Source organism: Phyllobates terribilis, unplaced genomic scaffold, assembly GCF_046119375.1.
Source record: "Phyllobates terribilis strain yellow unplaced genomic scaffold, ASM4611937v1 Scaffold_1__5_contigs__length_1240528914, whole genome shotgun sequence".
Lineage (NCBI taxonomy): Eukaryota > Metazoa > Chordata > Amphibia > Anura > Dendrobatidae > Phyllobates > Phyllobates terribilis.
Genome location: NW_027362761.1, coordinates 1,042,970,731 through 1,042,986,136, shown reverse-complemented (window position 1 = coordinate 1,042,986,136; position 15,406 = coordinate 1,042,970,731). Strand labels below are relative to the sequence as shown.

Genomic DNA, 15,406 nt, shown 5'->3' with positions numbered 1-15,406 from the left:
TTACTTTGTTTTAAAAAGAAATGCTTAGATAATGTCTAATTATTAATAAAAAAAAACTTGTGATTCATTCCCTTTAACTTCTGATTTGCCAGATAACAGAAAGCATATACCACATGTAACACAGCGAGTAACAGATCTAACTTGATTGAAATTGAAAATATATTTTAATGGAGTCATTGTTCTTTATTTATTTGTAATCTGGAGTGTGGTATAATAAAGCAAGGAAAGCAACATCTACTTTTCATGTAAGGCTGAGTTCACACGATGCGTTTTTCGTGCGTTTCCGCGGCGCTTTTGCAGTTGCGTAAACGCCGCGGAAAAGCATGAAAAACGCATGGTAGAAGGGCAGCAATGTTCCCCAATGGAAATCCGCATGTACTGTGCCCATGATGCGGATTTTTCCGCAGCGTAAACGCTGCGGTCAAAAATCCGCAGCATGTCAATTAATTTTGCGGAAACGCTGCTCTTTTGCCGCCATTGACTTGCATTAGACCGCATGGAATCCGCATCACTGTATATGTTGATGCGCTTTTCATGCGGTCTAATGTGCGGATGGTACCCAGGTGTGGATGAGAGGACTCTCATCCAGACCCAGGTACCATTAAAAAAAAAAGAATAAAATAAAAAATACATATATTCTCACCTTCTGACGGCCCGCGCTGCGTCCTGCCGGCTTCCCGTGCACTTCGCGGTTGAATGAAGGACCTTCGCTGACGTCAGAGTCATGTGACGGGTCACGTGACGCTGACGTCGGAAGGTCCTACAGTCTTCACTGCCGGCAGCTGGGACCGATGAAGCAGGACACCGGGGGCCATCAGATGGTAACGTATAGATTTATTTTTTATTTTTTGACATCACACACTATATAAATCCATGCCGGCTGCATGGATTTATATAGTGTAAAGTTGACAAGCACTTTCCAAGTGATGCTAAAATCGCTTGGGAAGCGCTTGTCAACCCGCATGCGGAAATGAAAGTGAAGACCGCTTCATTTCCGCATGTCCCTGGCAGGAAACCGCATGTACAATCCGCATGCGTTTTTTCCTGCCAGAGAGATGCAGAAACGCTCAGGAAAAAATCCTGAGCATTTCTGCATCGTGTGCACATACCCTAACACCTATTTCACAGTCAAAATTTTTCATCCATTTGATTATCTACGGATTTGCTACAGACACCCATCCTAAATGCGGACATAGAATTAAATTGTTCCAGTTTATATACAGTTATAAGATCAGTGGCAAGTATAGTGAAAAATGTATGCATTTGTCTTTATTTCTGGGAAAATAATTTACCCATTTGCCCAGATAGCTACTGCAGTCATTTTTAACACCACCAACCCGTCCAATCTGAATGTGCATATAATCTGTTTTTCCTTTGTCACCCCAAATTAATGCAAGGTAAGGGTGCTTTTTTGTGCAATAATGTCAGGCAGCCAGCATCGAGAACCTAATAAGTAGCTAAAAAAATATATTTTTAAAATGTCTGAGTCTACCTAATAGTCATTTTAGCAACATAGAATCAATAGAACGTGCAGTTTTATTAAGAACTTTATTTAGTTATTATATCACTAAAAAGGAAGTCTTTGTAGAACGATCAAAAACCAAGCAGAAAAATAAAATGTAATCAGTTGGTGCTTTAGGTGATAAGATACATCATTGTATATATCACATTAAAATAAACTAAAAGAGGGGAGAGTATATATTCCTGTATATGAACGAGATGTAGCCTTTTCCATTATTTACAATAGTATGAATGCATATTTACAACTTTTAAGGTATCATGCTGCACAGTATGAGGATGAAATAAAAAGAAGACATTATATATTGGAAAATAATTCCTTACTAGAATAATGCAAAGTTTGCTTCAATGAGTCACAACTTGAGATGACTGATAAAGAATAAACCGTACACTAAAGATAACTGACCTTTAAAGAGTTATAATTTTAATGTGTTTATATTTGCGATATATCCAAGTCACAATTGTGATCTACCTGCAGTCCTACGTAAAACTATAATTAACACTGCATGCCAAATGACAGATGATGTTTTGGATACATCTGTGGTTTAATGTATTTTTCTATGCTAACAGCTGGAATAAAACATTTCTAGAGTGGTTGTGATAGCCCTAAAGCAGGCTGTTTCCACAAGAAAAGGCTTTGAATGCAACCATGGTGGCCTTCAAACAGTTAAAAGGGAAAACAGATGGTCACGCTAGACTATGGGAAATTTATGGATAAGGGCATATTCTGTGTCTGACCCAGTCCAAAAATACAGAAGCTTTGTGCATATTGGTGTAGCAAGTTGTAGCTTAACATCCAGGCTTGGAAATTATACTTTTATAACTGAAGATTTTTTTCAGTGCCTGGATTTTATGACAGTACGTCTCACATTATAGAGTGCAGATGTGTCCGTCCTTGTTTCGTCACCCTCCAAGGATGACAAACAAGACTGAACACAATCAAACACGGCTGAGATGTGACTTTGCACCCTTTTCCCATAGTGGGCCACGTGGATACGGTGAGTATTTGGTGAGTTTTTTACCTCAGTATTTGTAAGCCAAAACCAGGAGTGAAAAATCAGAATAAAAGTGTAATAGAAACACGTCACCACTTCTGTATTTTTCACCCACTCCTATCTTTTTCTTACAAATATTGAGGTAAAATATTGACCAAATACTCAATGTTGCATGTAACCTTAAAGTTCATCAAGGAGAGGAGAAGCTGTAACTATGGTGCTGACTATATAACATCTTAGGCAACGTGCACACGTTGACCATTTGGTGAGTTTTTTACCTCAGTAAGCCAAAACCAGGGAGTGGAACAGTCAGATGAAAAGAATAATAGAAACTCATCACCACTTCTGTATTTCTCACTCACTCCTGATTTTGGCTACAAATTCTGAGGTAAAAAACTCACCAAATGCTCAACGTGTGCACGTGGCCTTAGATGCCTGTCACCTGGACAAGGATTCGGCCGACAACTGTCTTAGCCGAGACTTCCATACATAGCAGCGCTGTCTCGGCATAGCATTCCTGTGATCACTATTAGGCCACAGCCCCCTGTCAGTATTGGTCAATATTTTTTCTCAGGAGTGGGAGACAAAACCAGGAGTGGGTGATAAATACAGAATTGGTGACTTGTTTCTATTATACCTTTTCTCTGATTGTTCCTCACCTGGTTTTGGCTCCTACTCCTGAGAAAAAATACTGACCGAATACTGACCATATACTGATAGTGCGGCTGTGGCCTAAGAAATCCACAGGCTGACACGTTGGTCAGCGGTTTATCTCAGGGAGAACAATGCAATTGTCAGTCGAAAATCAGACATTGCGATCAACTGTGGGTCAAACCAGTCAATATCTGCAGGTTCAGCCTAATTTAGTCTAATGTGTTTTTAGAGTAAAAGGTCAAATGTTCAACTAAAATATTACAAAACTTGTGCAAAAATTTCAGGTGTACATAAAATAACTCCAGTAGGATGAGGGGGACTGAAGTATATTTGTACCAAAATTTAGCGACTTTTTAAAAAGTAGCATTTAATGAATCGGTCACAAACATCTGGAAAGCAAAAACAGCCACATTGAAAATCATTAAAAAGGCACAAATGAAAAGAAGAAATTGTTGCAAATCAAAACTAGCCTAATAAGCCAAACTAGACCAAAAAAGGAGCAAATACAACAATGAACCGGACTTATAATGTACCTTCATAAGGCCACGGCCCCACTATCAGTATATTGTCAGTATTCGGTCAGTATTTTTTCTCTTTGACCTTTTCAAGCGTATGCACACTGCAGTGCTTTGTTCTACCCTGGACAAGGCAGAGAAGTACGCCTGCACAGGAGCGTGATGCCAGGGAGACTGTGTGGATGATGTATGGGACGCGTCATCTACTCAAAGCAAGAAAGAGGACGGCATCGCAAGAAAAAGGGAGGCGTTGGACCAAGACCAGCGACAACCCTTGGACCACCCTACTCTGCAGGTTAGTATAATAAAACTTATTTTCTTGTCTTGCAGGCCGGTTTGGGGGCTTATAACCAGCATTATAAAATGCTGTGCATCAAGGCTGAAAGGTGGCGGTCTTACCTTGTATGGTAAAAACCTAGTTCCTTTTAAAAGGGTTGTCTTGCACTGCTCACTTCTGCATCAGAGGCCAAAATGCCAATGACGTTATGACCCCCACATACCAGCTGAGACGCTTGCAGGATCTGTAGATACTTTTCATGTGTTCTGTTCTTTGGTGTAGGACACATGCAAAACACCTAATGATTGTGCACGAGTCTTGGCAGGTAAGTGGGGGAGAAATGCTATGAGCACCACTTGCCTCTGATGAGAAAGTGGCCAGCACCAGGATACCCCTTAAGGCCATGGCCCCATTATCAGTATTTGGTCAGTATTCGGTCAAAACCAGGTGAAGAACAATCAGAGAAAAGGTATAGTAAAAACAAGTGCACCAATTCTGCATTTATCATCCACTCCTGGTTTTGGCTCCCACTCCTGAGAAAAAATACTGACCAAATACTGATAGTGGGGCCGTGGCCTTAATAGAAAGCTTGTGAACTGCACAGTAGCTCAGTTTTTAGACATCAAATGTATATTCATCACATTATAGTTTAATAAATGGGTACTCAACCTGTGGCATGGTAGCCACATGTGGCTTGTGAGCATATGCTGCGTGGCTTGTGACTGTTCGCCAGCTTGGTGGGTTAACATCAGGTTTGGCAAGAGAGAAAGTCTTCAAATGGTGATTTTTGTGAGTAGTCCTGTGCACAGAAGAGCAGATCTGTATGGAGTATACCGATGGGGAGGGAAAGATAAATATCATAAACTGGATATTAGGATGAGTGCCAGTTAGAGGAGTGCTTGAAGCTCGGTGTGGAAGCGCAATGAATGTGCTTGAAGCAAGAATACCAAAAGAAGGTAAAGTGGAAACCCTTGGATGTAAATATACAGCCTATATGTGAGGGGGGCACAAGGTTTGGTGGGCTTTCTGTGGAGAAGCTTTGGCTGTCATTATGTCCGGACTGTGGGGTTCTTGGTGTTACTATGGTGAAGGGTACCACTGAATGTGGCTTGCGATCATCTGTCAGTGCTGAATATGGCTCTCAAGGTAAGAAGGGTTGGAGACCACTGGTCTAATAGAAGAGATTTATTACAAAAATTACCACATTTTCCAAATCTGACCTCGTTTTGGAAAGCAAGTGACCACATTTTCACAAGTCACCAGCTGAGCGATACAAAGTTTCATTAATGATCCTAGATAACATTTGATACTTAGTATAGTAGAATTAAACATTTGTTGGTAGAAAAAGAAAGGAAATGAACTGTTAATATTTTAAAGTATATTGGTTAAAGGAAGTGATGCAAACGCGCAATTCTACAACTACTGCAATATCTAACTGCAGCGAAGTCTAACAATCCTGTCTCATGTAAAAAAAAAAAAAAGAAAAAGAAAACAAGAAAAAAATAAAATAAAAATACATAGTAATCATCAACAAGGTTGCATCCAGTAAATATTTTTCTACTTATTATTTCATGGCCATCATAAAAAATATTTTGATTTTTTTTTCAGTTTTCATATTATTTACAAGTTTTTATTTAATAATAATATTAATTATAATAAAAATAATACTCGTCGTCATAAAAAAGCCATCGCCCCAGCCCTTTTGTTATATTTCAAAAAGGATGGGTCCCCGAATGAGGGTGAAAGGTGCAAAAAGACTAGCCCCAGTGCTGAAAAAGTTATTTAATGGAGGAACTAGCACTGCAGCTTGCGAATGCTGCGAGAGATCCTTTTAAACTCCCGTTGGCCTTTCTGCCACCGTTTGACTGAGGTGATGACCAGTTCCCCTTCGAGCTTTTGTCCCATCACTAAATAGGGAGCGTTAATGTCATTCATCTCATCGCAGGTACACTGCAGGCCGTCTTTAAGCCACAGCACGGTCTTCTTCAAATCTCTTTCTGTTACCCCATTCAGTTTGTAAATGGTTTTGCTCTTTGTCTCCGGGACGATCTTAGTGTCCCCATTGATGTAGGCGATCTCCTTCACTTTTATCTTCAGAGCTAATGAGGGCAAAAGAGGGGGAGGCAAGCAGAGAGATTGGTGAGAAAGAGATTGGGAGAGACACGTTCATTAGTAGCCCCAGCAGACAACCTTAGGGTGGGATGTGTTGCTAATGAAACTGTCAGGCCCTGACACAATTATAGCAGGTGGCTCCATTTTTAAACCACAAAGGGCATCAAAGTCATTTTATGTCAAACCCTTATGTCTTAACCCCTAGAGTGTCTCTCGGGGATTAGTTCAGCACTTACGGCCCCCAATGCACAGCTTTGTGGAGTTGGCCTGCTCATGGAAACAATCATTAAGCCCTGCACACTCATCCAGCAAATATTTTATGATATTCAGACATGTAACAATGAATGAGGCTGCTTTATACAAGTCTTACCCAGGGACATCATTAAAGGAGCATTAAACTGAAAGTCCATGAGCCCTATAAAAGCTGCTAATATAATCCACACACATGGATGCTAATGCTCTGAAGGGGGTCACGGGGGGGCAGACCACTATAGGCAGCACATTGCATTTCACAGCAGACGGTAAGATACTCTCAGTGCGCTCCTCGGTTACATACAAATGTGAGTAAAAGAAACTTCCACACTGAGTATATGAGTCAGCCTGGTAATGTCCCCCAGATTTACAGCATTATTCCTTGATGACTAACCCATCATTCATGCCATTATAACTTCATGGGGCTACGTGCTTCTTCAGACCGCACCATCAGGAAAGGACAAGTAACGGGTCACTGAGTGCTAGGCATTGGGGTGATTAAACACCAGATTCCTTTCTTTTTTCAAAACAGTGTCTATCTATATATCTACAATGTCCATCTACCTATTACTACAACCTTGGAGTGCTGATATCTGCACATCTGCGAAGGGGCCCCAAGGCTGGCGCCCTACATCTAGTATAATAGTGATGCTGTTCTCTTTCCATATCTGTTTATCTATCTACATTGTATCTATCTACAATATCAATCTATTTATCTACAATATCTATATATCTATTTATCTACAATATCTAGCTATCTATTTACCATCTATCTACTGTATGTGTTCATATATTTATATATGTCCTCAAAGAACACGGCACTATGCAAAACTGATATAGCAAGTTTCAGGTTAGTGAGCCAGTATCTTCCATAAACAGACAGTAAAAATGCCAGAATTCCTGACATGTGATAGTGAAGAAAGTGTGGTCTTTATTCACCGAAACGTGAAAAAAGACCACTCTCTAAAGTGCTGCCATTTTGCTGTCTGTCTGCCTATCCTTTATCTATCCTCAATATCTTTATGTCTGTGTATCTATCTATCTACAATATCTATCTATCCATCTATCTATCCATCCATATATCTACCTATCCATCTATTCATATACAGTGGTGGCCAAAAGTATTGGCACCCCTGCAATTCTGTCAGATAATACTCAGTTTCTTCCTGAAAATGATTGCAATCACAAATTCTTTGGTGTTATTATCTTCATTTAATTTGTCTTCAATGAAAAACACAAAAAGAATTGTCCTAAAACGAAATTGGAAATAATTCCACACCAGACCCAAAAAAGGGGGTGGACAAAAGTATTGGCACTGTTTGAAAAATCATGTGATGCTTCTCTAATTTGTGTAATTAACAGCACCTGTAACTTACCTGTGGCACCTAACAGGTGTTGGCAATAACTAAATCACACTTGCAGCCAGTTAACATGGATTAAAGTTGACTCAACCTTTGTCCTGTGTCCTTGTGTGTACCACATTGAGCATGGAGAAAAGAAAGAAGACCAAAGAACTGTCTGAGGACTTGAGAAACCAAATTGTGAGGAAGCATGAGCAATCTCAAGGCTACAAGTCCATCTCCAAAGACCTGAATGTTCCTGTGTCTTCCGTGTGCAGTGTCATCAAGAAGTTTAAAGCCCATGGCACTGTGGCTAACCTCCCTAGATGTGGACGGAAAAGAAAAATTGACGAGAGATTTCAACGCAGGACTGTGCGGATGGTGGATAAAGAACCTCGACTAACATTCGAAACAAGTTCAAGCTGCCCTGCAGTCCGAGGGTACAACAGTGTCAACCCGTACTATCCGTCGGCGTCTGAATGAAAAGGGACTGTATGGTAGGATACCCAGGAAGACCCCACTTCTTACCCCAAGACATAAAAAAGCCAGGCTGGAGTTTGCCAAAACTTACCTGAGAAAGCCTAAAACATTTTGGAAGAATGTTCTCTGGTCAGATGAGACAAAAGTAGAGCTTTTTGGGAAAAAGCATCAACATAGAGTGTACAGGAAAAAAAAAAGAGGCATTCAAAGAAAAGAACACGGTCCCTACAGTCAAACATGGCGGGGGTTCCCTGACGTTTTGGGGTTGCTTTGCTGCCTCTGGCACTGGACTGCTTGACTGTGTGCTTGGCATTATGAAGTCTGAAGACTACCAACAAATTTTGCAGCATAATGTAGGGCCCAGTGTGAGAAAGCTGGGTGTCCCTCAGAGGTCATGGGTCTTCCAGCAGGACAATGACACAAAACACACTTCCAAAAGCACTATAAAATGGTTTGAGAGAAAGCACTGGAGACTTCTAAGGTGGCCAGCAATGAGTCCAGACCTGAATCCCATAGAACACCTGTGGAGAGATCTCAAAATGGCAGTTTGGAGAAGGCACCCTTCAAATATCAGGGACCTGGAGCAGTTTGCCAAAGAAGAATGGTCTACAATTCCAGCAGAGCATTGTAAGAAACTCATTGATGGTTACCGGAAGCGGTTGTTCGCAGTTATTTCGGCTAAAGGTTGTGCAACCAAGTATTAGGCTGCGGGTGGCAATACTTTTGTCTGGCCCATTTTTGGAGTTTTGTGTGAAATGATCAATGATTTGAATTTTGCTTCATTCTCTTTCGTGTTTTTTCCTTGCAAGCAAATTAAATGAAGATAATAATACCAAATAATTTGTGATTGCAATCATTTTCAGGAAAAAACTGAGTATTATCTGACAGAATTGCAGGGGTGCCAATACTTTTGGCCACCACTGTATCTATCCATCTATTCCATATCTACTGTATCTATCTATCCATCTATCCCATATCTATCTATCCATCTATCCCATACCTATCTATCCATCTATCCCATATCTATCTATCTATATATCTATCCCATACCTATCTATCTACAATATCTATCTATCCCATATCGATCTAGATATCTATCCATCTCATATCTATCTAACCCATATCTATTTATCTACCTACCTACTGTATCTATCTATCCATATCTATCTATCCCATACATATCTATCTATCTATCTATCTATCCTTCCCATATCTATCTATCTATCCATCCATCTCATATCTATCTCTCTATCCCATATCTATCTATCCAGAAATCTATCTATCTATCTATCTATCTATCTATCTATCTATCTATCTATCTATCCATATCTATCCATCTATCCCATATCTATCTATCCCATACCTATCTATCTATCTATATATCTATCCTTCCCATATCCATCTATCCATCCATCTCATATCTATCTCTTTATCCCATATCTATCTATCTATCCATATATCTTACTGTCATAAACATTTAATTTCAGATGCTGCAGAATCTCTTGTATTTGAATAAAAGTTGTTACTGAAGTGACTGATTAATTTCCTAGAGGTTATGGAAATGCAATGTGAGATTTTGCTTTTAATGTAACCCAATATTTGCTGAGTGTATGCTGTGAATTGTTCATGAGGTCATATTCAGATATAGGGGAGCGTGTAAATAAGAGAACCTTCACAAGTAAACTGCAGTAAAAAACACACGTTTGCCTGTGACATGTGGTACTTGGTGCCGTTTTGGATGGTTCTAGAGGGATTTTCATGAGTAACCACTCACTATTATGTAGATGCCTCATTACCAGCAGCATGTAAATGCCTAATAATGTACATATGACTCATTACCAGCCTTGTGTGAACAGTCTTACAGTATACACATGACTCCCCATCTGTATTGTGTATATGCCTTACACGGCATATATGACAAGCTTTATGTGTTTGGCCAGTTTGCAGATACATTTCTGCACCTGTATTAGAAATGCAAGTTGACGCCTGACCGCGGGTCATTAGAACTGCAGTAGGTCTAAGGAGTAAGTTTCTCCCCATGTGGAAAAGGGGCTTTTGAGCCTCCTTAGGCTCCAGGACTTGACTGTATATGTGGGTCATCAATAACAGTATGCATATAACAATTATACATAACAATTTACATTTCTATAGCGCCAACATATTCTGGAGCACTTTACAATTCCGAATGGCTCATCACCAGAATTATGTTTACACCTTATAATTAATGGATGGTTCATACAGCAAAATGATGTACATGTATATAACTTATACATCACTAACAATATAAATCAATAAAACTACAGATAACAAATAATAAACAAGATCATATATATATGCATTGGAACAATGTACATACATACTGTATGGCATATGGCCAGCATTATTTACCTCCTACACCTGACTCTTTTCCATTCACTATAAATAATATATATTATATATGCTGATGTCTTACGTAAGGAGAAATGTCTTTTATCATTGTACCTTTGCATGCGGTGAAATCCTGTCTGAAAGTTTTCTGCCATTACTGCATTATAATTACTATGGAAATGTAATTGTCTGAGTACTTTCAATGAGCCAGTCAGTCATTATCCTTGGTAAGGGCCTTTTTTTTTTTTTATAATAAAATACCAGCTTGTTTCCATTTGTCAGGATTAATATCCTGTACACCCAAGGCCATGCTGTTTCTTACAAGAACCGTGATTGTACATAAGTTATGGCTACACTAGAACTCAACCGTAGACTTATTTTATCATTCGCATCCAACTAATCAACATCTAGCATCATCAATCAAGTGCACTGCAGCAAGGTTCTGCTTGTCATTCCTCCCATCCGAAATTTGCAGCCCCCTGATTTATGTTACGAATACCTTTTGTTTCCTGTCTTAAAGGGCCCAGTGAAAGGTTGGAAAGTGTTGTTTATAAAATAGTCCAGTCTCATGTCAGCTCACATCTACATCCTAATTGCTGGTTACACCGCCTGTATCCAAACAAGCTGCACCGGCTGTCAATCACACTACAATAACAAATTATACTGCCCAGCTACAAAATAGGGATCTCATTCTGCACAGAAAAGCCTCATTTGTTTTACCACCAATTAATTCAACATATAGGCTCAGCAGCATATGCTAGGTATACATGTGCTGCACTCCTCTAATACTTATTGTACACTTGGTGTTACATTTATGATACATTACAATTACACTGATTCTTGACTTGGAAATGCTGTAAGTTTGTTTAAACAGTGCTTTGTACTTTATCATAGTATATCCGCTAAGTAAAAGAGTATTAGATAGAGTCAACTGGCTCCAGACTCAAGGGCTGATTTATGGATGAACACATACAGTAATGTCAACAGACAAAGCACATCCATGTAGCAACATACAATAGCATGCATACATGAATAATCTATGTCCCTCTGCAGCTGCTGTGCCGGAAAGCAATGTTCAGTAAAGTCCAAAGTTACGCATATTTTAATGTCAGGTATGGAAAACTGTATAAAATACTGATAGATTTAGATAAGACACATAGATAAGACAAATCCAATATAATAGTGCACCATATAAATAAATAAATATGACAGATTTAAGATAAACAGTGGAGCAATAAATATTAAATAATTAGATAGATATAGAGACAGATATGAGCTAGATATATAGATACAATATAGATAATCATAAATTATAGAAAAAGGAATATATGATGTGATAGATTAGTAAACAGATGCATAGGTAAAACACAATTTTCCATATTTACGCATAGAGAATAGAAAGATCACAGTTTTTTATGGCAACCTCACAGTGAAGAAACCTATACCTATATTCTTCCTACTTTCTATTCTCTTGTAATTACATCACAGTGAATCTTCTTACCAAAATCATTTTTGCAGAGATTCTCCACAATGTCATTGTCATCCTCGCTGGCAGTTTTACAGGCGTCACAAACTTTTGGTGCTGTGAACAGACAAGTATTTTATTAGTGGTGGAATGTTTAGTTACTACCAGTAGGTGGCGCTCAGCACCTGGATGCTTCACCCATCTCCAAAATCTTCATGTGATATAAGTGACTTGCTCTAGACTTGGAGTTTCTACATGTATGGTAAAATCCTTCTTTATGAATTGCGCAAAAAGCTATTTGCATAAACACTTGAAGCTATTTTGCTGATGTATTAAAACATCCTATGTATTATGTACAGGGCTCCATTGCCAGTTGCACTCAGCATTTGGCACACACAAGCACATTACTGTGGGCCTTTGCTTTCAGAGCAGCAGTCACCACTGTTTTCTCCAGACTGTCTTCTATACTTATTGGAGACATATGAAGTAAATTACCATTGTATCCATTAACATCATTGAACACTCACATGGTATTTCATGCCAATAAACTAGAGTGCCTTGTATTGTATTCCCTATATACCTCTAATCTGTATAGGAGATATGGTTATTTAAAGTGCATTTTAAGCTATAAGTGTATACACACAACCATATAATATATATATATATATATATATATATATATATATATATATATATATATATATATTAGTGGCCATTGAATCAATGAAATTGGGTAAGCACATACTGACGCTCAACAAATGTTGATTTTCATTTTATTGAATGGGCTCTTACATTTACACTAAGGCTGTGTTCACATGTCCAGTAATCATCTGTTAGTACATGCACACACAACTTTGGTCCGTCTTAAAAAACTGATTTCAACTGGATCCATTTTTTTAACGTCGAAGCCTATGGAAAATGGATCCGTTAAACAGCCATCAGTTTTTTTCCATTTATAACTCATCCAGTAAGCAAAACACGGATCCTTTTCAAATGAAATAAAAGCGGATGGCTATTTAACGGATCCATTTTCCACAGACTTTAATGTTAAAAAAACTGATTTCAGCTGGATCTGTTTTTTTTAAGATGGACAAAAAAGTTGTGTCTGCGCCAATTTCTTTTGCCAACAGATTGCTGCAGGATCTGTTTTAACTGATGGTTACTGGACATGTGAACATAGCCAAACGGTTTAATCTCGTAAATGTTTGAAATGTCTTTAATCAATGTTGCAACATTCCTCGAAACTGTCCAGTACACTATAACTTAGTACAACATAAATTCCTGTCTGCATCAATGTCCATAAATGCTTCCAAGATGAACGCTTTTAATTTGTCCGTTGTCTGGTCAGTTTGTGTTGAAAATTGCGCTAACGAGAAAGTGATCACTTTATGTGTCAGTGTATATATGTATATCTTACGGAATATCATTGATTCAACTGTATACCTACTTTTGTGCCACCATATGTATGCATACACACACTCTATATGTCTATATATTAACTATATGTGTATACAGTGTACACAGATACTTTAAAATGCACCTCAACTACCTATAGCTCCTGTACAAAAAAAAAATCTAAGGGTGTATGTATGTGTATATATATATATATATATATATATATATATATATATATATATAAATATACACACTAAAATATATATGTATACTTTATATATAAAACACACATATACACACTAAAGTGCTATGTATATATATATATGTATATATGTGTATATAACATAGATATAATGCCAGCTTTCCTAGTAAAACAGACAAGAGTACTTCTTGGTAAAATGGGCAGGATGGTATGATGCTCCATATGGTCACTGCGGTGGGGGCACCTTACCTTCTCTGGTGGCTGGCACATAATCAGTGTTGGCAGGGGGGATGCATAAGTCATTGTCCTGGGGAAAACGACTGCACTCCAGCATATCTGGCCATGGGAAGCCAAATGCAGACATGACAGGGGCACAGCTGTCCTTCACCTGCTCACATAGTGATCGACAGGGCTTAATGGTCTCATCCAGATCATCAATGCACACTGGGGCAAAGAGGGAGCAGAGGAATTTCTTGGTGTCACGGTGGCATTGCTTCTGTATCAGTGGGATCCAGGAGGATGCTTGTTGCAAGACTTCCTTCATCGACTCATGACCCAGGAGGTTGGGCAGCCTCATGTTGGGGTACTCAATGTCATGGCAAAGAACCAGAGTTGCAGGGATGGGTTTGCAATTGCTCCTCTTATATGAAAATTCAGGTTGCCCAAATGGAAACAGGCTTTTCACTGAGACCATACAGTCAGTAGCCAGCAGGATGAGGAAGATGAAGTAGAAGGGCTTCTGGCAGCGCATGGTGAGCAGTCAGGAAAAATGATCAATGCTACTGGTGAATGGTGAGCAGATTGTGCTCCTCTGGAGAGACAGTCACAGCCTTCCTCAGGCTATATGCAGATCTCAGCCTCTGGCCGCCTCCACCTTTCACCACACTCATCAGATGTTCTGCAAACAAGAGTTTTCTTGATTTTTTATGCTAGTCCAGGGAGTGGGAGGAGGCTGCTGACAATCATCAGAAAAGGATTGGTCACTGCTTACTTGCTCAGTTGCTCCTTTGAGAATTCTCCTTTGGCAGGACAGCTTTAAAAGAAATGTTACAGTGCATGTAAAATGTGAACAAAGCCTTACAAAGGGCTCACAAGTGCATTGTCTGCTAGAGGAGCAGGCTAGGATTATATGCATGGGGGATTGCTGCTGCAGCAATCCTCACACTTCATAAATACATTTACTGATAATTGTAAACTGGATTGGACTCCTAAGGGGGCTGCGGTGGTGTTTGCTTGACAGTGTTTGCTGTGAGGCACAATTATGTAGATACTCTCTTATCATGGCCATTAGGTGCCTCTCATTGTGGGCAGCCATTGCTTATTATAATGAGGCTCAGAGCTGTGAGAAATGACACCTGGGGATGTAAGTGCCTGGTACAAGCCATGTGTCTGCCCAGGGAATTTAGAAGGAGACATGTCACATTCAGGAGATTCTTCTTTGTGTTGGAAACAGAGAATTTTGCTAAATCAATAATAGTGAAGAGTTCAAAGCAATGGATATCACTTCCAAAATTGCATTAAATGATGTTAAAGAGGTTACAGGACAGGAACTTGCTATATTGTTTTCTGGTAATTAGAGAAGTCACTGTAGGTAATTAGTTTATGGCTTAATGACTGCAGACGAGCTAATAGTCAGATATTTATTAATGTTTTATTTGTGTATTTCATAATCATATTACATTTCCTGAAGTTATTCTATATCAGCACTAAAGACCTAAACAGTGGGAGATTTTGAGGATAAAAAACTTTTTTTGGTCTATCTGAAACATATAATCTTTAGAGGTCATGTAAATGACATTGCTATATTTCCATTTAAGTTGCACAGAGCTCCAAT

The 15,406-nt window shown here is 39.0% G+C and overlaps 1 protein-coding gene across 1 annotated transcript; it reads right to left on the bottom strand.

Moving 5' to 3' along the window:
- Window positions 1-1,529: 1,529 nt before the first annotated feature.
- On the bottom strand, window positions 1,530-14,503 carry SFRP2 (secreted frizzled related protein 2). Its single transcript, XM_073645223.1, has 3 exons — window positions 13,822-14,503; window positions 12,012-12,092; window positions 1,530-6,058 (listed from the first exon to the last, which is right to left on the bottom strand). The coding sequence occupies exons 1-3, from the start codon at window positions 14,321-14,323 to the stop codon at window positions 5,754-5,756; spliced, it is 888 nt and encodes a 295-aa protein (XP_073501324.1). The 5' UTR covers window positions 14,324-14,503; the 3' UTR covers window positions 1,530-5,753.
- Window positions 14,504-15,406: the final 903 nt, after the last annotated feature.